Source organism: Ochlerotatus camptorhynchus, unplaced genomic scaffold (genome assembly GCF_037179485.1).
Source record: "Ochlerotatus camptorhynchus isolate MF236.1 unplaced genomic scaffold, CSIRO-AGI_Acam_v1.1 ptg000124l, whole genome shotgun sequence".
Taxonomy (NCBI): domain Eukaryota; kingdom Metazoa; phylum Arthropoda; class Insecta; order Diptera; family Culicidae; genus Ochlerotatus; species Ochlerotatus camptorhynchus.
Window position 1 is genome coordinate 1,953,476 of NW_027040614.1, and position 26,338 is coordinate 1,979,813.

Consider the following 26,338-nt stretch of genomic DNA (forward strand, 5'->3'; position numbering starts at 1 on the left):
AGCACTTCGAACAACTTCTTCAAGTTTCGACGGCCAACCAGCCATCAACAACTCGGCATGATCCGCCTAGGGTGCGGCGCATCACTCGCCTCAATTCCGAGGCCCCATCGCTGCAGGAGATTGAAGCAGCTATCCGAAGCATGAAATCCAACAAGGCTCCAGGGGTCGATCGCATATCAGCAGAGATGCTCAAAGCTGACCCCATGCTATCCGCACAAATGTTGCATCAACTATTCTGTAATATCTGGGACACCGCGACTTTTCCGGCCGACTGGATGCAGGGCATCTTAATGAAGTTCCCAAAGAAGGGGGATCTGACTGTGTGCGACAATTGGCGAAGCATCATGTTACTGTGTATTGTTCTCAAAGTTATGTGCAAAGTTATCCTGAATCGGATACAGGAGAAGATCGACGCGACTCTCCGACGGCAGCAGGCAGGATTCCGTGCCGGAAGATCTTGTGTGGACCATATTGTCACGCTCCGCATCATCCTGGAGCAGGTCAATGAATTCCAAGAGTCCCTTTATTTAGTATTCATTGACTACGAAAAAGCTTTCGACCGTCTCAATCACGAGAATCTGTGGGGCGCCTTGAGACGCAAGGGAGTCCCGGATAAAATCGTCAACCTCATCGAAGCGCAGTATGAGGCTTTCACGTGCAGAGTTCTGCATAACGGAGCCTTGTCCGACCCTATCCGGGTAGTCGTTGGTGTGAGACAAGGATGTATACTATCACCGCTACTGTTTCTCATCGTAATCTACGAGATCATGGTAGGTGCAATTGACCGTGTACCGAACCGTGGGCTGCTTTGGCAGCCTATCACCATGGAGCATCTCAACGACTTCGATTTGGCTGATGAGGTTGCTCTACTAGCACAACGGCGCTCTGATATGCAGAGTAAGCTCAATGACCTAGCCGAACGCTCCTCTGCGGCGGGTCTCACCATCAACGTCAACAAGACCAAATCGTTGGATATCAACACGGGCAACTCTTCCAACTTTACGGTAGCGGGGCAAGCAGTGGAGAAGGTCGAAAGTTTCCAATATCTTGGCAGCCAAATAGTGTCGGACGGCGGGACCAAGAGCGACATAGGTGCACGAATCAAGAAGGCTAGGGCTGCCTTTGCGAGTTTGCGAAACGTATGGAGATCCAACCAGATAAGTCAACGCACCAAAATCCGAATTTTCAACTCGAACGTGAAATCTGTGTTGTTATACGCCAGCGAGACGTGGTGTGTATCAGCGGAGAACACTCAAAAGCTGCAGGTCTTCAGCAACCGATGCCTGCGATATATAATTCGTTCCTGGTGGCCTCACAACTGGATCTCGAATGCCGAGCTCCATCGTCGATGCCATCAGAAGCCGAAAGCAACAGAAATTCGAGAGCGAAAGTGGAGGTGGGTCGGCCACACACTTCGACGGGGCGGAAACAAAATCTGCAAGCAAGCGCTGGATTGGAATCCGGCAGGACATCGCAGCAGAGGCAGACCCAGGGGCTCATGGCGGCGGAGCCTCAATAGGGAAATTAAGCAAGTCGATAGAAATCTGACCTGGGCCCAGGTCAAGGCACAAGCGAGCAGCCGCCCAGGATGGAAGTCTTTCACGTTGGCCCTTTGCACCGCTGGTGGTGCACAGGACCCTTAAGTAAGTAAGTAAGTCATATCAAGACAACTCGTTGCTAAAACAATGCTTGATTGGTAGATCACCTTGACACCGCTTGCAGAAAATTGTACCACATGCCCACGGCGAACGATTTGGCTTACCGAAAGGAAGTTGTTGTGGACATTCGGGACTACACTTCCCATCCAGCTTGATATTCATCGCCACTTTGTGTGCTGCTATTACTGCGCCGTTTGCCATCCTCGCGTTCACCAGAAGCTACACCATGGTTCGTAGACAACACGGCACTAAACCCAAGTAACCGACAAGCCCGCTAATTCGCCTTTTTGCAATATAAGGCTAATATGTGGCTAATATGTTAGCCGTGTATCAACAATATAGTGTTAAAAGGCGAATTAGCGGGCTGGTTGGGTACTTGGGAACGCTGATCCTCGGTTAACTTCTTGCAACGCTTGCATTTGGGTCCTTCAGGCTGCTCAGCTGACTTGTTCTCGTATACGCTTTGCTTCTTCCTCGGTTGAGGGAACCTTCTTCTTCTTCTTCTTCTTCGCATTTCAAGCTTATTGCATATCGCATATTAGCTTATTGCGTGCTCTCAACTTAGTGTTCTAGATGCACTTCCACAGTTATTAATTGAGAGCTTTCGATGCCTGTACCATTTTTGCATTGGTATAATTGTGTGGCAAGTCCAATCATACTTCTATGCCCAGGGAAGTCGAGAAATTTTCCAACCCGAAAAATTCCTAGACCGGACCGGGAATTGAACCCAGCCCCCAAAAAAAAAAACGCTGTTCTGTCGGTCGTCGTTTGCACTTTTTGTAGTAATCGCAGTTCCGGAGCTTTCCAATGCCATTATCGAGGGTTTGTATTCCTGCGGTAGTCCTGCTAACAGCAACTTTCCAACCCATTCTTCCGTACTTTCAAATCCTACACACTTAGAAATAACTAATTTTACACGAGACGTAATCCATATTGTACGTAAACCGGTAAACCGTGGAACGTAAACAAACATTTCATGTAAAATTAAGTGTTCTCAAACCGAAACATAAGCAAATCGACGAAGAGAACGTTTCATTGCATTGATTTTCTCATTTCTTTCAACTGATTCTTATGTCAAAAGGGCCGCTTACATGTGTCGGTCACATGGAACCGAAATTTACATGACATTTTCGTAGTGTGTACGCCACGACGCTGGTGAGCGGTGGAAATAATCTGGGTAGCGTAATTGTCCACAGAATCGCACGCAGGTGGTTGTCATGAGCTTCCGCAAGAGTCCTACTAGCCGGGTTAGACCGTTATCTTCAAATGCCGCTTCCAGTTTCGCCCAACACTCACGTTCCGTTTTTGCATCCTTCACATGGACATTGTTGATTGGGTCAATAGAAGGATTGATTTAACACGAACCTTCCTATCATTTCGGATTTGCTATCGGCTTCACTGCCACCCAAAGGTTCTCGAGTTCCAAAAACGTCTTTACCGCAAAATTCCATGTGGCCCAATTATCAGTAAGATCGCCCTGAAGTTCTAGAGAAGTATGCTGGACTTCTACGGTATTCCATTATCGTCTACGAAATTTCCTACGTAGGCCCTGAAGTTCAAAAAAGAAGTCCTTGTCCTGCTACGAAGTCTAACGAAGTTCATCGAATTCCTTCGTAGTACGCTAAACTTCTACAAAGTTCCTTGAACTACTAGGCAGTTCGCTGCCCATCTACATCACATAATTGAAGTAATCGTATTGCCAAAAACGGGATGGCATTGTATTGGCTGAATCAACAGCCGTTGCTATTGCTATGGAAGCTAATTTCAATGAAAGCCTTGTTAGCTAGCTGCTTGCGGGGAGCCTTTCGTGGTGTACACCACCACTCACCACGCGGTGATTGAATAAACACCGTTTGGTGAGACCGGATGGAATTCAACTTTGAAATCAGTGTTAGGGAAATCGCTTTTTCAGGCAATCGGTGATTTGCATCAACAGTTGCACAGTCGTGCAATTTTCAATAGTTAAATTAAGAAAAAAAAATGATAAAGTCTCAAACTTAATAGATGCGTAGAAATATTTCTGATCGATTGGTGATAAAATTATTGAAATTGGTCCAGGGGCAGCTGAGTTATTAACGTTCAAAATCTTTCATAATTTTGTTCCATGTTCCATTTTTGGTTTTCACAAAGTGTATCCCCATACAGAAATCACAGACGTAGTCCTACGTCAAAAACGCCTGTTCAAGTACGGCTGAAGTAACTGATGATTGTATTTCGGCAATTTAAATGTCGACGCTTACTGAATCGCTTACATTTGACACACTGACCCTTTGCACATGTACGTCTTGAATTGTGCTGAAACAGGAGCAAACAAGCGGCATGATCAAAACTTACAGCAATTTCTCCTCGATCCATTCCGCCAGATAGTGCCGCACCTCGATCGGGAAACTGTTGCCATAGATGTAGCGGATCTGCTCGAGGACGGGTTGTGGGAGCTGGTTAACGCGTGCCCACAGCGACATCTTTCGAGGTTATGCGTTAAGCGCAACGCCTGCTTTCTTCCGTTCTTACAATACTTCAGTGGTGAATGAATGGATCCTTGCCGGACTTCACAACCGGATGCCGTCTTAAACGATCAATCTGAAAATAGAGATGCAACGAAATTGAAATCAGTAAGTTGAACTAAAGCCTTGAAAAGTCTTGAAGAATAATCCCGCATGTTCAACACGTTGTAATCCCCACCCGTCATTCGAAACCTTGCGTGCCCAGCTATTTAGTAATTCCGTTCACTCTTCAGTGATCCTGCCAGTACCGATTAATCCCATTAGGGAACAGCTTCCCCAGGACGGACTTTCAGTCCGGTTGCGAATGTTAAACTTTCGAGAAACCAGCCAAAGCAAACGCAAAAATAACAACAACTCAAACCTCGTGTATAATTAATTCCGGCAAAGTAGGCGACTGCTCTGCTCGCAGTACCCACTCCTTGTCACTCATTCTCTCGCCCGGGTCTTTGGTCAAGGCCTACTGCTCGCTCACAGTGTGCTTTATGCTTAACAAATTCCACTCAGCTTCTGGAAAAACTTTTCTAATGAAATTATTATTTGCTCCCTCCTGTGCGGTACTCTGCCTCCCTCCCTCCCAAAAGAACTCCCTCGGATTGGACTTTACTTTTTGGGCGTCGTTTCGTGTTCGATTCTCACTTCACGGCCTGCCACCTCGATCCAACGACCGAATGAACGAACGAAAGTGCAGTGTGTTCGCTTCTGATACGTTTAATGCTCATTTTTCTCCCTTCAAAAATTCACGAATTATAGATGAGCAAAGGGATGCTGCTTTTAGCGTCAGGTTCAACGACTTCCCCCCTTCTTCCGTCAGCGGAGCAACGAAGTTCTTTGGAAACAGTGCCTAGTCCTTCCGCGAGCAGATTCTTTAAAAGGGGCGGCAATTTTTTTTTTCAAGCAAATAATTAACAGTTTAAGCTTTAAGGTGATTCCTTGGAGAGTTGCTGGCACATTAAAATGTGATGAGAAATTTTCCTTTATGTCCATATGAAAATCCTAAAATCACGTGAATGTTATTCAATGAATACAAAATAAAAAAAAATTTCAGTGTAGGAAATTTTTTCCACCAACACCATCCAACCAACAGGTAGCGGAACAAGCGAAGGTGGAGAGAAGGTAACCGTCCCTTAGTTGTCAGTTCAGTTTGGTAAGGCCATTTCCGTTCGGTGATTTCAGAAATAATACAATCCTGTCACCGCTGATTTCGTCGTCGTCGTCGTCTTACCGGTCAACAGACGAACGAACGGAATGCTTTTGCTATTTTCGTCGGTGTGGGTAAGCGTGATGAGAACGTAACAGGCGAAGGCAATCGACAGGTTGACAGGATTCAGTTGGAGAAGCATTTGGGAGAAAGAGACTTTTAGTTACATCATCATCATTGTCTGTCGTCTGCGGTATCTATGAGTGAGGAGCATCTCGGAATTGATTGCGAGTGGAAATTTTTTGACGACTTCTATTTCACAGGAAAAGATTGAAATAGTGTCATGAGACCCTTGAGCACTATCGTGCAAAGGGTGAACACGAAAAAATCCGGACACGAAAATCTTGTTGGGTTTTAAAATTGCGTTTTATTTTTCATAGTTCAATGTAACAGTAGAGTGTTTCAAAATAGGTCAATCCTGGGATTTCAAACGCTACCCCCTGAAATGGTAGTGTTTAAAACCAATCAGATTGAAATGAAATTCCGAATATTAATAATTACTGCCACTGTACCACGCGCACCACTCCCATTGTGCGTACGTAGCGTACAAGCAGCTGAAAGATGCAACACACCCGCTGTCAAACCAGTGCAGCATAACAATTTGTACATAGTGTAAATAAATGAGTTGAACTACGTACTCCGTCGCGTCTGCACTCGAATTCTCATCGTATCGTTTTTCTGTGGTGTTTCCGAACGATTCCTAGGAGAAAATCCCGTGTACATTTTGATTGGTGGGTTAAGGATTCCAACAATTCATTCCTTTGAAGAAAAGTGGTGAAGTGCTTAAACATAAATTTGGTCCTTCGAGCCGGATGTTCCAGTCCAGCAACCGTCTACTTCTGCTGCTCCTGTAAATCAAGCTTCCAGTTTTCACGACACTTTTGGGAATTCGCAATATGCTCTGGTCTCGCAATCCCAAGCAGCGATCCCCGGAACCGTCTTTCTTCCAACCGCTCTCGTGAACATTCGCACTAGCAGAGGTCGGATCATTACCGCACGTTGTTTGTTGGATTGTGCTTCTCAACGAAACTTCATCTCTGTACCAATGTGCGAAAAGCTTCAACTTCCTCGCATTCGACTTCCACAGCCGATTACTATCAGTGGAATTGGCAACACCACCACGATCGTGGAACACGAGACATCAGTCACCATCTTCTCCCGGGTGTCGCCATTCACCCTGAAAAGTTCCATGCTCATACTCCCGTCGATTACCATGAAACTGCCGCAGTTCTCCGTCGACGTTCGTGAATGGTCGATTCCAAAGCACGTTGACCTTGCTGATCCCATGTTCGCCATCACCGGTAGCATTGACATGATCCTTGGCGCTGCACACTTCTTCCGTGTTCTCCGTTATGGCCGAATTTCTCTTGGCATCGATCTTCCTCTGATCCAGAACACAGAATTCGGTTGGGTCGTCTCAGGAGAATGTACGGTGGAAAACCACGATAACCAAGATCCACGTAGCTGTCAGTTCAGCAATTCCTGCACAATCGACGAGTTGGTCAACCGTTTCTGGCAGTTGGAGGAGGTTCAAAAGACAAAAGGCTGGTCTCCGTCCGAACGTTTCTGCGAAGAACACTTCCTCAAGAACACAACTCGAAACTCCGATGGCCGCTACGTTGTCCTACTTCCGAAGCGAGAAGAACTCCTGTTGCAGCTAGATGACAACTGGTTCAACGCTACGCGACGTTTCTACGCTTTAGAACGGTCGCTAACCCGAGATCCTGAGAAGAAGGCAATGTACCAGAAGTTCATCCACGAATATTTGGCGTTAGGACACATGTGAGAAATTAGTCCCGATGAACGAAATGTCAAGCCTCGCTATTTCCTTCACGCAGTGGTCAAGATGGATAGCACGACAACCAAGCTTCGAACAGTCTTTGACGCCTCGTGTCAATCGAAATCTGGCCCGAGATCTGGCCTTTCATTGAACGACGTCCTGCTTGCTGGTCCCACCATTCAAGATACTCTGGTCACTATCGTCACTCGCTTCCGAATCTTCGAATTCGTCGCTTCTGCGGACATCGAGAAAATGTACCGGCAGATCCTCGTGTTCTTGTCTGATCAACCGCTATTGAGTATAGTGTGGCGCGATCATCCCGACCTTCCACTGAAGATCTTCCAGCTACTCACCGTCATCTATGGCACCAACTGTGCTCCGTTTCTGGCGATCCGGGTACTGAAGAAGCTCGCTGACGATGAAGAACAGCAATTCCCGCTCGCAGCTCCAATGCTTCGTCGCGACTTCTACGTCGATAATTTGCTGACCGGTTCCAACGACGCTGAATCTCTCGCCGTAAGCTGTAAAGAACTCATCACAATGCTTGCTTCTGCAGGACTTCCACTCTGGCAATGGTCTTCTAACAGTCAGATCGTTTTGGATGCCATTCCTCCGGAACTCCTGGAGACCGAAACGCTACTCGATTTGGACCACGAAGCTTCCGTTACAACATTGGATCTACGATGGGAGCCAACTACCGATCTGCTTTCCTTCAAGCAACCTAAGTGGAAGGAATTCTCCACGCTGACAAAACGGGCAATCTTGTCGCAAGTCAGTAGTTTGTTCGACCCACTAGGTCTCATCGGACCGACTTTTTCGAAGGCTAAGATTTTGCTCCAAGGACTATGGAAACTTCAACTCGACTGGGACGCGGCAGTCCCACCAGCAGTCGCCGCCAACTGGCAGGAATTTCAGCAACAGCTCCCCGTTCTCACTAAGCTACGTGTTCCTAAACACGTTCTCAGTTCAGGTTACGCACGCCTGGAAATTCACGGCTTCAACGATGCATCAGAAGCTGCATACGGGGCCTGTCTGTACCTCCGGTCAATCACTTCTGCTGGATGCTGCACAACTCGACTCTTGATGTCGAAATCCAAGGTCGCTCCGATAGACACCAAAAGCATTCCTCGACTCGAGTTATGCGCTGCTCAACTTCTGTCCAAACTATTGGTACAAGCCGAGGACAGTGTTGATATTTCCGCCACGATCTACTTGTGGACTGATTCTACCATAGTGTTGAATTGGCTCTCTGCAACACCGTCTACGTGGAAGACGTTTGTGGCCAATCGTGTGGCTGATATTCAGGAGCTCACCACTCATGCTGTCTGGAACCATGTTCCGTCCAAAGAAAATCCAGCGGACCTCATATCTCGGGGCATGAACCTCAACGAACTTGAAGAAAACTCATTATGGTGGCACGGACCGCACTGGCTTGGAACGCTAACTATTCCATGACCTGCTAAGTACGCCCCCACAACATCATTTCCGTTGGACGAATCTGTGAGTATTTTTTATCAATGTATACCTTGATTATTCTCTGCAACTATATGAAATAACGTAACATTAACATTAGCATCGAACAAGTTGCTCAATATATAGACATATCCCGCTTCAACAGTTAAGGTCCAAGCGCAATGAAAGCGGCAGCGGAATAGCCCGATCTGAGTAAGCCTACTTGTCGGATTGAAAACTAGTTACAACCAAATCGACTTCGGTTAAGCATCTTCTTGATGTCATTTGTGACAACTGTCAAATTTTCCGTTTCCATTCCGCTTCCGCCCACGTTGTGTTTGGGCCTTTAAGGATTGTCCTGGCCACGTCAACACAACTGGTAGGGATAGGAAAGGTATGTTAGTCCAACATTTACTTAAGAGAGATGCAGAGAACTCTACGACCCCTTACATTTTTTTTTAATATGATGAATTATATGTGATAAAAAGTTTTCCGTGTATACAAATTCGTGAATGCTTTATTTTTATTGTTGACAAACATTCAGCTTTTTTTCGTATAAAAGCCATCCGTAAATTTATTATTCCGTGACCTCGTGATAAATTGGCTTCTTGAAGCATATTCGTTCGTGTGAAAATCAGTTCATCAGTGTTTAGTGATAAATTTCGAATGTTTTTGTTTTTCGTCATTCGGTAACGCTAGAAATGGTATTGCACGACAATCAAGTAGATCAAATTTCCAGAACGATTCTTCTGTGCCTACTCCCGTTACGCTTGGTTTCATAATTAATCGGGACTTGTCTGGAACACACCAAGCAACGATCGCCCTTCCGTAGAAGCATTGCAGTCTCACATCGCTGTTGCTTGCGCCTCGTTACTCGATGGCTTCAATCTGCATGGTCTGTATCAAGTTAACTATATTACTAATCAGAACATGCGAATCTTGGATTTCGCTTTGGTGAATGAAGCAACGCCCTCTCGATGCCAGATTGAAGCAGCTGTAGAACCACTCTCTTTTCTTGATGCCGATCATCCCGCTTTTGAAGTAACTATCAGTCTCGCACAGCCTACTGAATTTGAGAGTTTCCCGGACGAACCTGGAGTTGACTTTCACCGCGCTGATTTTGGAGGATTACTTGAAGCGCTTCGCCAAACCGACTGGCACATCCTTGAATCCGCTGAAGATATTGACATTGCTGTAGAGTACTTCACCAGTGTGTTGAAGAGTTACTTGGTTGATTTTGTTCCACTGCGCAGCAGGCCATCTTCGAAGCCACCTTGGGGAAATATACATTTACGACGACTCAAACGTCTAAGATCCAAAGCACTCCGAACCTACTGCCAGTCTCGTTGTGCTTTTGCTAGTAACAATTATCGCACGTAACCGTTATCTGTACAAACGCTACTGCAACCGAACTCAGGAAAATCTACGCAGACATCCACGACATTTTTGGAAATTTGTCTACTCTAAACGGAAGGAGAAGGGGTTACCCGTTGAGATGTTTCTGGGCGATGAAGTCGCCACCTCCGCTTTGGAAAAGTGCAATTTGTTTGCCACTCACTTTAGAAGGGCATTTAATGATTCTACGTCGTCTGTACGTCAAATCACAGAAGCTTGTAGAGATACACATAGTGGGGTCTGTTCTCTGAGAAGCTTTGCGATCACGTCGAATCAGGTGGACTCCGCAATAAACAAATTGAAATACTCTGTGTCCAGTCCAGATGGCATACCGTCATGCATCCTGAAAAAATGCGGCGAAGAGTTGATTTTCCCTCTTACGACACTTTTCAACATATCATTACGGAAGCGTAGTTTTCCCACAAGCTGGAAAACATCGAACACCACTAAGAATTTGCACATTTCACTAACACCAATAAGCCCATTGACCCAGACCTTATATAAATGTCATTGAACCTGGACTGGTAGGATCGAAGCAATTCAGAGAAAATTTGTGAGATATGCCCTACGACGCCTTCCGTGGCGAGATCCGTTGAACTTACCACAATATGGAGATCGATGCAGATTATTGGGACTGCAGACGCTTGAGCAGAGACGGAATGATGCCCAAGCGGTGTTTGTATCTACACTTCTCACAGGAGAAACTGACGCACCGGAGTTGCTAGGTCAACTTAACCTTTATGTTCCTGAACGATTACTTCACCAACGGAACTTTTAGCTGCTTGAGCCCCGCAACTCCTTGCACGGCCTTCATGATCCTGTCCGCTTTATGTCGACTAGGTTCAACGAAGTCTACATCATCTTCGACTGAAGATATAACATGGTTGTTTATTAATTTATTTGATAAGGCTCAATCGAATTAACTTTACAGAGCCGAGGATTCTTGGTCACTATACAATACATCTTAAAACTATAGTCAAAAGGTACAACACAATAAACAATTTATCTTCCGCTATCCAAAAAGCCTCCTCCATCAGAACGGGACCCGCTTCCAGTGGTTTCATTGTATGGCAGTATTGCCAACGGGGGTCAAAGCGCTTCCATTGCAGCAATGGACGCAAAACGTGGTCAGCACTCACACACTCATCACCAAACGGTTGCTTTCCAAATTCGACGACGTATCGACCGAAAGAACTGCTGATGAAGAACAATGAGGAGAACCACACAATGATTGCTGCCGAGAAAACAGACGATCGCGTGGCACACACAGGGGTTGAAACGGTTGACGTTTTTTACTACACTCGCTTCGTTGTCGTGACATGTGTGATTTTGTTCTAATTTCTTAATTTGGTATAAATTAAACCAGTTCTGATCAGAAATGTTATTACTAGGACATCATTGCTTGCTATTTTCAGAATTCACACAAGCACAACATCAGCAGCTCTTATTATGAGAAAACCTAAAACACATACATTCGTGACGGTCTTTGGCGACAGTGTCGTATGGCAGAGTCTGTCATATGACATTTTAGTTTGGTACTGTACTATGATAGCTTGTTTTGCAAGTGTCGGAGACAAAGGCAGTCGATTATCACAGAAAAAGTGTCGCCTACCGTGCCGGTTACAAGATTGGGCACACATCGAGAGTGGCCTGCTTTTGTCGACAGCCGAGTGAACACTGATATAACATTCAGGGTGGCCAGTGAATTTTCATTTTGAAATTCCCGGTTTTCCTGGTTTAAATCTTAAAAATTTCCCGGTTGTTAATATTCAACAAAAAACTGGAAGGAATTTACTGCAAGGATAGAAAATGTGATTTATGGAGATTTCCAATATTCTGGGGCTTTGAAATTTGTGTAGAGTCTGAAACTAGAACTTTTCTTCAAAATTTGTGATTAATAACAATCTTCGTGATGCAAGATTTGGAGAAAAAATAATTAAAATGTGAGATTTTGAAACAATTTCAAGATCACAGATTCGAAGAAAAAAATACTTATGAGTCGTGGAGTCATAATTGTCACGCGCTTGGAAGCATTTTAATGGTTATAACAAATTACAGAACAATCTATAGAATCTTGCCGACAAAGCTTGGAATTTTTAGTAAAATTTAAAAGAATTCAAAGTGTTGATTTCGAACATATATTGAGAAGGATTCTCACACCGTTTTCGAAGGAGAAGTTCTGAGCAGAAGTCCAGAATTAGAGTCCTTAGAAATTGTTAGCTGAATTTGGAGGGATTTCTGTGGAGAAGAATGCAAGTTCTAAATTAAATTTTTATGTAAATTTAGAAGATTTCACAAGGAATTGTGAAAAACAAAACTTTAAATCGTGAGGAAAATGAATTCAACATGAAACAAAGTTTAAGAGTGTTCTAGGGATTATTTCAACCCTAGTGCGAAAGATTCATCACAGAGCTTCAACAAAATTGATTAAAAAAACATTTGCTGATAATTAGAAAGAAATTCTTTAAAATACTCCAAAGCGTTTCTAAATAAAATTTCGAAAGGTTTCTGTTGTTTTGAGTAGAGTTAAAATAAAATTTTTAAAATATTTTCAAAGGAATCAAAGTCTCCAAATAAGTTCAAGGGAATTCTAAGAAGGATTCCAATTAAATTCTTAGAAGAGGTTTCAAGTAAATTCCAAAAATAATTCAACGGTAATTATTACGCGGAGTGTTTTCTGGTTAATTTCAGAAGAATTCCATGATAATTCGAAGCAGAATTCCAAATTTATTCTGGAATTCATATCATAAGAATTTTAAACAACGAAAAATTAAAACCCCGGAAAAGAATAATTCAGTTTCGATTTTTACAAATATGTGTTTCCATAGTCCAGCATCTGAAATTGAAACGAAAAAAATCAATTTGCAATATTGCTGAGTGATTAAATTCTCAAAACAATAAGACGGGAAACTGAAGCAAAGTATGCACCAAATAGAGCAAGTAAAGGATCACTCTGTTGTAATGGTTTATTCTGAAATTCTGGTGTAAAAATTGTTCCTATGGTATGGTTAATTTATTTTTCCTGGTTCTCTCGTCGAATTCCCGGGTTTTTCCCGATTTTCCCGGTTACTTTTCAAATTCTATGTCTTTTTTCAACTTGAATCATAATCAATTACAAATTTCAACGATTTCAACGGCATCATGATTCAAATGAAAGCAATAAAGTTAAACAGATTCAAGATGTACAATAGATGACATGTTCGAAAGATTGCATCGTAGAACTCCCACTGAGGTGTCTTCAAGGTTCCATCGAGATCGACAGCAATCTGAATCTAATCTAATATAATCTAATCTAACACAAACGCAACCAGCACGAGAAAGCATTCTTGAAAATGATTAGGTTAGATAACGCATTAGGTTAGAAGGATGCGTGGACATACCGTACCAAACGCTCCGAGCTATGTAAGAGTGAATTTGACAATCATATGCGATGGTTAATATGAATGGTTCTCATCAAATGCCTCCCCATGTTCCCAAAATTCCTAATTTTTAGATAAAAATGGAATGATCTCACCAAAACTGATCTGCTTGACTGTGGTCATCAACTTTCCGGACTTCTCTATTGCACGATTTTCTTCAGTAGCCCTCTAGCTGATGTCTGCAAGGTTGCAAATACTCATTTCAGCTAAAATAATGTTTTTCGGAATAATAAAACCAAAGGATGGTATGATGACATGATCTACTTGTAACTTACAAGAAGAGGTTACAAAGTATGCGTTTGAAACATAAAACTTATAAAGTTTTGCTTTCTATGAGTCACAATCAGCGATTTGCTGATCGGTGAGTGAGTGAGTGAGTGAGTGAGTGTGTGAAAAATCCGAGGGGGACGATTCTATCTACGATGCAGAGTTCAGGGGGCGACCCCGGCGTAGTGGTTAACATCCTTACCTCTCACGCCAAAGTCACGAGTTCAAATCTTACCCCCGGATAAGTCACGAATGACCCAAGAGTGTTAAAGTGACTATAAAAAAAAAAAAAAAAAAAAAAAAAAATCTACGATGCAGAAAAGATTGTGTTTTGCTGTGGCTAGCTGCACCACCCTGAGTAGATAGAAGGAAGATTTATGTCGATTTTGAAGATTTCCTGCAAAAAGATGAAGCACGATGCAAGTAGATGCGAGAAATTAAAGATGATTTTTCGAAGATTGATTTGCTAGTGTGAGATTTTTTGAGCATCTAGAATTGAAATTTAGATGTGTCACCCCCCTCGGAAAAATCACTGAATGAGACTCTCATGAAGTGAAATAAACAGGTTTAATGGGTCAAACACATTCTTTGCAACCTCTTCCTGTATCTTACCAATTCAAAATATGATCATAGCATCTAATTATTTCATAATTAAAAAAAAAAAAACATTGTTTAGCTGAAATGAGAATTTGCAACCTTGGCTGTCTGTTGTCCTCCGCCAGACGCTTCGTCTTCATCACACACCTTTTTGATATTATGTTAATGGCCATATATGAAAATTCTTGGCAACCCTTCTCCTACATATCTTTTCCTAGGACTTCTTTCACCGGTACCTAGCAATCATTCAGTACTCCATCATAAAGCCTTCACAGTCTCTTCATTCAAAAGAAAGCTCCCCACTACAACCACTATGCACCGTTACCTAGCAACTTGCAGTATTTATGCATTGGACACTTACTGAACTACACACCACCAACACCAACACATCATCATTTATTTACACTAATATAGGCAAATTCTCCTTTGCTACACACATGCATACGTAGCATATTATTTCAGCACTGTCTCACTCTCTTCACACGATTCTCCCCTCTATCATCTACCACCGCCTTATCATAGCGAAAACTAACGAGACCAGCTGGTAGGGGGGAAGGGAAATCCCTTATCTGACGACGGTGCTGAACTGCGCGGGCAAGCTATCCGCTAAGAAAATTCGACGACTGAGGTGATAACGCACAAAATCAAACGCATCTATCTGAAAAGCAATAAATATTTGGAAAGATTCTATCTAACATACGAAATGTGATAGACGTTTTTTTGACGCAGAACTACGTCTTTGTCGACTATAGTGGGGTGCAAACCAAAAAATATGTGTGGCGAAATAGTGTTAGGTTTTCAATGCTTGTAACTTTGTCATTTATAGATGAAATTAAAGTCCAAGTACGCCAATCGATAGGATATTACATTACGAATCTGCTGAAATATATTTATTTAATTTCCATAAATTTGTTTTTTGAAAAATGCACAATTATTATTCCCAGTCCATACAAATTTAAAAAAATGTATTGTCTATGCAGGGGGATGGATGGGGGGGGGGGATGGTCAAGAATTCATAAAAGCTGTCTACCTCCGATACGGCATATCGGAGGTGAACGGGTTGAATAGAATGGGGCCAAGGATGCTTCCTTGTGGAACACCGGCACCGATGTTGAAAGCATCCGATGTGATGCTATTCAGAGAGACTCGGAACGTCCTGTTCGATAGATAGTTGTTTATTATCTTCACTAGGAAGATTGGAAGACCGTACTGCTGCAATTTGAACACCAGGCCATCATGCCAGACATTGTCGAACGCTTTTTCAACGTCCAACAACGCCATGGCAGATGTTTTCGAAACAGTTTGTTATTCCTATTTGAGTCAGCTGGTGGACGGTCGAACGACCTTTCCGAAAACCAAACTTTTCCTCGAGTAACAAGTTGTTTTCTTCGGCAGATGTTAGGAGCCGGTGGTAGACTACTCTTTCGAACAGTTTTGATAACCCTGAGAGAAGGCTGATTGGTCGATAACTTGAAGGAGAGGACGGATCCTTCCAAGGTTTCCGGATGGGTATGACTTTAGCTGACTTCCAGCACGAGCGGAAGTAGCCAAGTCGGAGGCACACATTAAATATCAGTGCCAGATGGTTGTAGAATCTGCAACTCAAGTGTTTGAGTTCCAGATTCAGGATGATGGGGCCTTCATGTTTTTAGATGATTTGATATAGGCCAACAGTTCGTCAGCTGTAATCTCGGATTCCTCTGGAAAAATGTACGGAATCTGATGAAGATTGGTTGCATTTTCACCAACCTCGGATTCATGAGGGCTGACGATGTTTTGTCTGAGATTATGAGAGCTGACGAAGTGTTGACCTATCGCGGCAGCCTTCTCTTCAGGAGTTATCAGATGAACCACTGGGTCGCCCGGACTATCCACTGGGGTCAGTGGTGGAATGGGTCTTGGCTTATTTTTAAGAATTTTGGCTAGTTTCCAAAAGTGCTTTGCACAATCTGGGAGAGAGCGGATCTTGTTAGCAAAGTCCTGATTTCTGAGGTCCACCATCCTGGCTTGGATGGTTTTTGTTAGGCGATTACAGTGGGTCTTAAGGACAGGCAGACCAGAGCGTTGGTACTGCCTTCGGATGGAGTTACGGAGTCTCATAAGGTCTTTGGTAGATCTGTCAAGGTTCAGAGTATTGCTCATCTGTCTAGATACTGGCACGTGTAGTTCCCTGGCCTCCTCGATGGAATGCAGACACCGGTCAACGTCTTCGGGCGTCTTCGGAAGGATACCGTAGTCGACGGTGTTGGAACTGATCCCAGCTGACGCGATGGTAGTTGTGTCGGGAAGCTTGGAATCGGTTGACGGATGGATCACAGGCTGCGAGATGTTGTCTTGTTACTGACGAAGATGTCGATGGTGGAGTGAACGCCAGACCGGCTCAAGCGGGTGGGAGAGTCCGGCGCTATTATAGTGTAGTGAGCCTCTTGCAGGTCGTCGTTCAGGATTGTGCCGTTTTGGTTGCGTCGACAAGCCTGGTGTTTGGAGTTCAGGTCGCCAACGATGATGTACTTCTGACGGCGTCGAGTTAGTTAGATGATGTCTCTCCGCAGGTCTGCTGCCGACCCGTCCCTGATGATGACATGTTTGGGACAGTAGGCCGCACTGATGGTAATAGGGCCGACAGGAGTGGAGACTTCCACACCCACCGCTTCGATCATCTTCAGCTGGAAACTCGGTAGCAGTAGACAGCCAATATTTCTCCTTAATGCGATAGCCACTCCTCCTCCGCAGGAGCTGGTCCGGTCTAGCCTAACGAGCCGAAAATCGGGGAGGTGAACATTTATCTCCGGCTTCAGGTGTGACAGGTGATGACTGCGATGTCTATGTTCATTGAGGAAATCAACGAACTCAATGATTTTGCTCTTGAGCGAGCAAGCGTTCCAGCTGGCTCTTTTGATGGCTTCACGGTCCATACTTTTGCACGAGGGTCATAACTGCACGAAGCTGTTCAGGTAGTGTCTTGGTGGTGCGCAAGATTATGATCACCTCAGTCACGAGGATCACTAGTTCGTCGCTTGTGAGTGGAGAATTTTCTTCTGATTCACCTGACACAGCACGGGCGTACGATAATCCCGGTGCAGTAGAGCTACGGTTCGGCTGGGCCGCAGCATCAGTGAGGCGATGCTGAACTGAACGGTGGCTGGGACCCGCTTGATCTAGGTTCGGGACCATACGACAAGCCGGAAGTACAGGAAATGTACGTTATTTGGTTCATCTTCTTCTTCCTTCTTGCAGGCGGTAGTATTGTGAGCCCCAACACATTTGCCACAACGAGCCTTCTTGTGACAATTCTTCATACCGTGCCCAAATGCCAGACAACTAGTGCACTGTGTCACGTCACGGTGCCGAGGGCGATACTGCTCCCACTGAATCACGATGTTGAACAGTGATGACAATGCTTGACATTTACTACTTCTTCAATAGTTTCTTGTTGAACATAAACAGTCAAAAGCATTGATATCGATGCGTAAGCGTAGCCCTGATCGATTGGTGATAAAATTATTGAAATTGGTTCAGGGGCAGCTGAGTTATTAACGTTAAAAATCTTTCATAATTTGTTTACATGTTCCATTTTCAGTTTTCACAAAGTGTACCCCCATATAGACGTAGTCCTACGTCAAAAAAGCAGAGTTGGCAACACTGTAGAAAACATATGATCACAACATTTAATTGTGCGTTTAAAATGCTTCAAAGAGGGTACCAAGTGCCGTTTGTAACTTTATAGGCATCAGATATATCTAAAAATGAACATTTGTGGTCATTGAAAACTACAAGGGACAGCCTTATGGGGTTGTACGCAATGGTGACGTATGACTACGTATAATAAATTCTATTTGTTAACCGCAGCAGGAGCATTTATTTTGTTTAGGAATAGGAATTTGAGCGAGGTTCTCTCTGTTTACTTTAGTATGACGCGTTTGACATAGATGGCCCACAGCGACTCACGAAGAGCTACTGATTCCGATCAATAGCGGTGCGGTTTCTTCCTCCTTCTATGGATGCTCATGTAGCTCGCTGCTTGCGGGCAGCCTTTCGTTGTGTACTGGAGAACACCACCACTCACCACGCGGTGATTGAATAAACACCGTTTGGTGAGACCGGATGAAATTCAACTTTGAAATCTGTGTTAGGGAAATCGCTTTTCGCAGGCAATCGGTGATAATTTTAATTATCAAAGCAACAGTTGCACATTCGTACAATCTTCAATAGTTACATTTTGAAAAATGGTAGTCTTAAATTTGACAGATGCGTAGGAATATTTCTGATCGATTGGTGATAAAATTATTGAAATTGGTCCAGGGGCAGCTGAGTTATTAACATTCAAAATCTTTCATAATTTTGTTACATGTTTCATTTTTAGTTTTCACAAAGTGTGCCCCCCATATAGAAATCACAGACGTAGTCCTACGTCAAAACCGGCGAAAAGAGGGGCAGTTCCCAGAGCCAAAACATTGGATTTTTTTGTTTTGACCTGAATCGATGCATTTACTCGGTCACTCAAGGAATCAAGGAATCAAAAATATCTCCAAATGACAAAATGACAAGCGATCAAATGATAACGCTATGTCAAATGACAAGCGACACAGTTCACTCGGGGCGGTAGAAGGAAACGAGCAAATTGTTGACGGTACACGTGTGTTAATGGGAATTTTTATGTTATGTCTTTCCTCTATTCAGATCAAGCTATGTCATCGTCCATTTAGGGGAAATGGCTCTTATGTTGGCCTATGGATCTAATATTTAGTCCATCGCTAAAAATTTGCTATTTATCAATTTTATCTAGATGAACACGTCATTGGGACGGTACTAATGGATATTTTTGGTATTGAAAATTTAGTCGATTGCTGAATTCATGTATGGGCCCAAATTAGGGGCATTTAGGAAATAAGGATCGGAAGCTGCATTAGAAGGTGTCGGATTATGATATCGCCAATAAATTCAATGCCAGCCAAAGCACCGCCAGAAGGATTCATCAGCGAGAAGGATTTCGATCTTTTCGGGCCAGTATGCAACCAAACAGGACACTGAAGAAGAATCTAGTGGGCAAAAGACGTGCCCGGAAGTTGTACAATGAGGTTCTTACAAAGTACGAAGGATGCATACTCATGGACGACGAAACGTACGTGAAGATGGATTATGGTCAGCTTCCCAGACAAAAGTTCTATAAAGCCATTGGTCGAGGTGATGTCTCTAGCAGTTTCGTTTCTTTATCGCTATTTTGCCTGGAACTTCGAAGGCCGGAAAGTAGAATAGATTTCTGAGTCATGGCTATAGTAGACCTACAAGTTCTGTCGAATTTGTCTAAAAAATAACCGGATCTGCCTGTGAAGTCCTCTGAATCCATCCTCAATGTCCTTCGGTCTTGTCGAAGATCCTCTGTGGAATAGTCGTCAAAGTCCTTAAGATCGACAACAGTCAGCGCTAAACAGTAACCTTCACAATGGTAACGCAGAAGATCATTAACCACCCTGCAACTGCAGCAACTGTCTCAACGGAATGATTCTCGATATACCAACCCATCATTTTTTTTTCTTTTCTCCAAGACCAAGAACGTCAAAAAAAAAAACAAGAACAAGAACCAGAAGCAAAAGTGCAAGAAGCCGTGAGGTCGCATTTCGCACGTAGTTTCTCGGTTTCCGTGGAAAATCATGCAGTAATTAATTGCGATCAGTTACAGCATTTTTCTGCTGTGCGCACTTCTTCCGTCGTCTTCGTCTTCGGCTGGCTGCGGGACTGGGCCTGGTACTTAGGTGGAGAATTGTTTTTATTTGCATTCTTCCATATATCCTTCTTCTGTTCGTCCGCCGTTTTTGGTGTGGCGGGCGCTCGCCGGTTTTAGCCGTCGCTGCAGGCTCTCGCTCGTTCTGCTTAATGGTCGTTGTCCGAAGCATCCAGTCAGTATAGTGACGGTAAGAGTGCTGACTAGCAAATGCAGGACCCCCGCGCACTCCGCTCTGCCACTGCAAGCTCTATAGGGTTGGATGACTGGATGAAATTTACGATTAAAAAAAAAAAAACGTCCCAATGCGAGAGGGGAAAGGACCGCCCTCTGTCTACGAAATGTCACTGCTTTCGGGTTTCTCCAGTGTGTGACCGACCCTATTGTAAACCGGCAAACCCGGTAGCCGTCGGATGTGCAGCGCTTCACTTTCCTCGAGGCAACGGCGGCGGCTCGGCAATCCATCATCATCATCGTTCTCGCTGTCATCGATCGCGCGCCTGCCTGCAAGCGCAATAGTAGGTAATCGACAATAATCTACAGCAGTGCGGCTGTCGAGACATGTTTGTACACACACACACAGGCGTTGCTCCCCGGTCAACTATCGCGGTTCGGCGGTAATTATTCCAACTACGGGCCCCCTCTTTGCCTGGACGTGCCTTTTCATTTCTATAAATGTTCCCGTTGTGTAGTGGCAGGTTTTTTGTTCGATTTTAATTCTTCCTTTTTATGCTGACTCTCTCGGTTTTGCGTTGCCTTAGGTTTTGCTGGATGCAGCTTTCATTTGTTGTATGTTAGTTGGATTCGTTTCAAGTTTCACATGTCTTCGGTCTGCTGCTAACGAGGGTTAGTATTTTCTTTAATTCAAATGCCAAACCTCTCCATCCATGTCAGTCAAAAGTCAGTTACAAACCGAATCAATTATCGTAAATATTTATTTCACAACGGTCATGATTATTCATTCCTGAGCCCTTCCAAATCTTTATACCGTTACGCAAAATTGCCGTCGCCCAAAAGCTTATCTTAGTTTCGTCAAAATCAAAAAAAAATAAGGTCTACCTATCCTGGGGATTCCCATATCGCTTAAACCAGTTCTCAGGAACATGCCTTTGACGACTGTAGTAACCTTGATTGATTCACACATTTTGTGGAATCAAAATCTTCCATTACGCACAATCGCCAACGAATAGTTTCAGCATTGTTTCTTATCTTAGCTTCCACATTCAACAAAACGCCTGGTCTCACCGCTTACCCATACAAAGGTTTGAGCTGGACGATTTATCTATCGGATTTGACTGTATTTCAAATGTTCACCTTTCAATATCAAAGACTCGTAATAACAATTACAGGGTGACCACTAAATTTTTAATTTGAAATTCCCGACTTTTTCCCGGTCTACCCGGTTCAAAACTAAAAAAAATCTTATTTATTAGAATATCTATCTTTCTTGAAATTCTCTTTCTAAATTCTTTAAAAGTCCTTCTTTACTCAAAATTACAAAATAAAATTTACCCTGAATATTTTACTTTACTTTTCTTAACAACTTGTCTCAGACGTCATTTCGATCAAAAGTGATGTTTTTGTGCTACGATTTATTAAAAAAAAGTCAAAGACGCCATTTAAAAAAAAATATTTAAAAAAAAATCCAAAATGGTCGATTTTTTGCAATATGTAATGTGAATGATTGCCCATAACAAAGAATAAGGCAAAAAGAAAAAGAGAAGGATTAATAATTACGAGTACGAGTAATTTTTTTTTTTGCTATGTGGCGTGGAGCTGGTCATTAGTCTAAGATTCTTGAAAATTTCCTTCAAAATTCATCTCTATTGAAATAATTTTCTATGATCCCAAAATCTTGAAGGTTTTTGTTGGGCCGTAATCCTGATTGCTTTTTATGGTGTGGAATTTCGGAATTTTTTCGTAAGACCCCTTTTTAATTAAAAATTTCTGAAATAATTTCTGAGACCAATCTTTCATTTGCCACAATTGGGCCTAATCAACAATCCGATCAACACAGAATAAGAAATAAACAAAATCCTCTAAAAAAACATTCATAAGATTATATTATTGGTTTGAAGGGGTGTGTACTAATTTTGCTAAATAACATTCCCTGAGTTTTTCAGGTTTTTTTCCAGGACTTCAACGGAAAGTTAACCCTAGTAACAGTTTTATTGAGGTTTTAAAGCATTTTTTTGCTTGATTTTTTTCCGTCGATCTTGTTTTCCGCACTGAGTGCCAAGACTACCGACGCCAGGAAGACAGCTCCCACACCTGGACCCTACCTATCGACCCATCAACTCATGGACCGGAGAATGGCTTTACTTCCCTTCATAGTCTACAGAACCCTCATAAATCCAAAATTATTACTTGGGCAGTGCCACAAACAATTTGAATTATTGTTGCTCCATATTACTGTAGAAATTCTCTATAGAACGCTCTGTTTTGTCCAGCGGTAGATCAGGACCCTACGTTGTGATTCGATGGATCTACTCTAAACAGGGTGACGGCGACGGATACTCGATAATCGGGAAGAAATATGAATTCAACTGGTGTACATTTTCAGTTTGTCATGGGGTTTTTATACTATGTCTTAACAATCGTCTTTTATTCTACACATAATCACATTTAACGAGTAATACAATTACTCACAGTGTTCGCAATAACTAAAGGGATTATCTAGATTATCTAGATTTGCCCTTCATATGACACTTGACACAGGGGTAAACAAATAAAATGAAAGTTGATAGTGAAACCAGGAGTGAAACGCAACATTTCGGCCCCCACAACGAATGTGTTTCATTACAGTCGAGGTGATGATTGTGTTTACTATTTTAGGAGTTAATTGCTGAATAATTGGAATTGAATTGGACTGATTGTGACTACTATCTGGAAGAGCTGAAGATATCACGATGGTGGAAATTGCCTTTTATGGTATTGTTCACTGCTGACTGGTTATGGTTTCGATCGTTTCGATGGATGATGGCATACTAGACGCACTGGGTCGTAGGTGGAACACTTTTGCAGGATTGGTAAGAATAGGAATGAACGTTCTATAGTGAATCCTACGTGATGCTGTTCCTTCAGCTGATAGATTCGTTGCGGTGATTGTGCCGTAAGTGACAATCTTGGCCTGACTACGCCCAGTCGAAGGCCTGAATTCCCAGAGGATTGCAGGTAGGATTTTTGAATTCTGGTTGAATCTCGGTAGGAGGGCTGAGCTCCGAATTTGTTCACACCTTCAGTGAGTCAAAACCGTGGTGATTCAACCAGAAAGGAAGATAGGTCCTACTTGAGCTTATAGTTACTGTCTGGATGATGTCGATGGTGACGGTAAATGAGTCATTCTTTATGTAAGCTTTTATAGGATAGTCCGATTGTTCGTGGCTGTCCGGTCCGTCCTCAGGAGTGGATACGTCAGGACCCTACGACCCTACAGGACCCATCGGCGGTTCGATGGATCTACTCCAAACAGGATGACGGCGACGGATACTCGATAATCGGGATGAAATAGGACGAAGTAAAAGTCCAGCTTAACTGCACATATTTTCAGTTTGTCATGGGGTTTTTATACTATGCCTTAACAATCGTCTTTTATGCTACACATAATCACATTTAACGAGTAATACAATTACTCACAGTGTTCGCAACAACCCTTTTGTATTGCGACACTAAAGCTTTAGACGCAACTTTGCATGCAAGCATTCTTCTGCTGCTTAGGATTGTCTAGATTTGCCCTTCATTTCAGGCTTAACGTTTGATAACAGCACAAAAACATTTGTAAACAAAGTTTCTAAGGCCCTTTACACGCGAACCAAAGTACGCTCACGCAAACTAACAATATCATCGGATAGGGGCAACTATCACCTTTCCGAAAGTGGTATTGGTTTGCGTGGGCGTACTTTGGTTCGCATGTTAAGGGCCGTAGAAAGTTTGTTTACAAATGCTTTTGTGCCGTTATCAAATGTTATGCCTGATTTGACACTTCTAGGGGTAAACAAATAAAATGAAAGTTTATAGTGAAACCAGGAGTGAAACGCAACACGCTCTTTAATCCACTCTACAATTCTCATAACATTCATAAGTATTCCCCAAAGAATTCTGTTGAAAATAGTTCTCCTCAGTGTTCACTAAGTATTCTTCAAAAATTTCAATGGAATAATCCTCGGAATTCCCTCTACGTTCCACTAAGATTTTTTTCCTTGATTTGTTTTGCATCGATCTAGTTTTCCGTGCTGAGCACCAATGCTACCAACACCAGGGAGGCAGCTCCCACACCTGGACCATACATATCGACCCATCAACTCATGAACCGGAGACCAACGGCTTTGGCAGAGATGTTATGCCTCAGAACATCCCGGCGGCACCGACTGGGATTGAACCCAGGCCTACTGGGGTGAGGGGTAATCACGCTTACCACTACACCACCGGCGCCGCTTACTAAGAATTCTTTTCTAGTGGTTCCACGAATGCCTTGGAAATACCCTCAGAATTTTCATTTTTAATTCTTTTCTGAATTCCCTTTGGATTCTCCTTTTTCTATAAGAGTTCTATTGAGAATTCCATTTCAGTTCCCCTTACAAATCCCTTGGAAAAGTCTCCTCAAGATTACTTTGTAATTTTAGTCAGAACTCTCTTTGAATTCACTTTGGAAAAACCTTGAAATGCTCCACAGAATTATCTTGCAATTTTGATTCCTACTCAGTACTCCTACTTGTAATTCCGCTCAGAACAACCTTGGAATTCTTCTTACGTTTTATCTAGAGTCTGGAGTTCCTCAGAACTAATTTGAAATGAATCTTTAGATTGCACTAAAAATCTTACCCTTGACATGAAAAATCAACCCTTTTACCCAAAAAAAAAAAAACAGTTTTTTTCTAACAAGCTTTGAAGATTCATAATCCGTTAATAAATTGAACAAGGTATGGAAATAATAAGAAAAAAAGCATAATGTAGGTTTTTGCCACCGTACAAAATGTTTGAGACAACATTTTATTTTCTTAACTAAAACCAAAGACAACAAATCAAGAAGACTGGCAACTCTTCCATTTTCCCGACCGAACGCTATGAGACAGGTACAATCGCGTCATCTGCCGCTCAAAGGTAAAAGCTTCGAACGAATTTGACAGCAAAGATTACATTCTCATAAGAAAGGTTTGTGTATTTGCTAATTTTTCTATGCGTTACTTCCACCTTCACTCACACGCAGCGCTATTGTATCTGTCACTTAGTTTCTGGCAAAGTTGCCAGTCTTTTTGATATGATGTCTTCGCTAAAACACAAGTGAATGCTCGTATTTGAATCATGGTATATTTTTTACTTGTTCAGTACGCTCAAAATAATCTTCTCTGATAATTTAAAGTTTTTATGGTATACATACTAGTTAATAAGTTACAGCTGTTTATGTGTTTGCTATTTTCTATCGATACTAAAAGGGCGTAGAACTGAACATGTAATTAATAAACTTTATTTAGCTGTGGTTAATGGACTTTCAAAGTGATTAACGTACTGAAGGGTATACTTAAGGCAGTAGTTAATGGAGTTTTGCCTGTGTCGGAGTTAGAGTTAAACCTCAAAGCGAATTTGATAGCAAATATGCCATCATCAAAAAGAGAGGTTTCCGTATTTGCTCATTTTTTATTCAGTGCTGCTTATGCTCAGCGCCTCAAATGCTGGCAGAGTTGCCAGTCTTCTTGATATGTTGTTTTCGAGTTGAGAAAATTTGAAAGGAATTGCTATTGAAAATCTTCTGGAAATTTTCCCGTCTGAGATTACCGCAACGTCCCACTGCACAGTGGGCCAGGAATTAAATATAGCAGGAAGAAAATAATAATGCTCTGGCATTGCATTAAATTGTGTTGACGTCTTGGGTGAAGTTTCATCGATTAATAAAACTTCGTATATCTCAGTTGTTTGAAGATGTACAGCTTGTATGTCTTGGGCAACTTTTCATAAAATTGTACGTTCTACAACTTTGCCCGAGATTGCAAACCTCCATCTTGCAAAATAAAAAAAAAATGCATCACTGCGTCATCTTTGCGGCCAAAAACTGAACTATTTTTTTTCCACCAAATTGTAGTCCTAATTAATTCAAAGAAACTTCACTGAGTACGTCCACTCAATGGAATATACAATACCAGAGCGTTATTATTTTTTCCAGCTAGTTTTAATTCCCATTCGACTGTGATAAAATCGAAACTTTACTGTATATAAAAGGCCATCCCCCACCTCCAAACTCTAACTTTTTTTTAACTAGTTCGTTTATTTACTAGACGCCGGAGACGAACCAGCCCAGGGCTGAAAGTCTCCTTAATAAAGATATATAAAAAATACTAGGCTCAGTTGTGTG

The 26,338-nt window shown here is 42.6% G+C and overlaps 2 protein-coding genes across 6 annotated transcripts in view; one reads left to right on the forward strand and one right to left on the reverse strand.

Annotated features, from left to right (window-relative positions):
• Positions 1-26,338, reverse strand: part of Stat92E (Signal transducer and transcription activator Stat92E) — a 224,920-nt gene that overhangs the window by 57,281 nt on the left and 141,301 nt on the right. For all 5 annotated transcript variants that reach the window (XM_065220317.1, XM_065220316.1, XM_065220314.1 and 2 more), the window contains one exon: positions 3,993-4,238. In XM_065220317.1, the coding sequence (XP_065076389.1) occupies positions 3,993-4,120 (128 nt within the window). In that variant the 5' untranslated portion in view covers positions 4,121-4,238. The remainder of the gene's footprint in view (positions 1-3,992; positions 4,239-26,338) is intronic.
• On the forward strand, positions 6,406-7,146 carry LOC135699960 (uncharacterized). The gene has a single exon (XM_065220285.1). It carries the CDS (start codon positions 6,406-6,408, stop codon positions 7,144-7,146), a length of 741 nt encoding a protein of 246 aa, XP_065076357.1.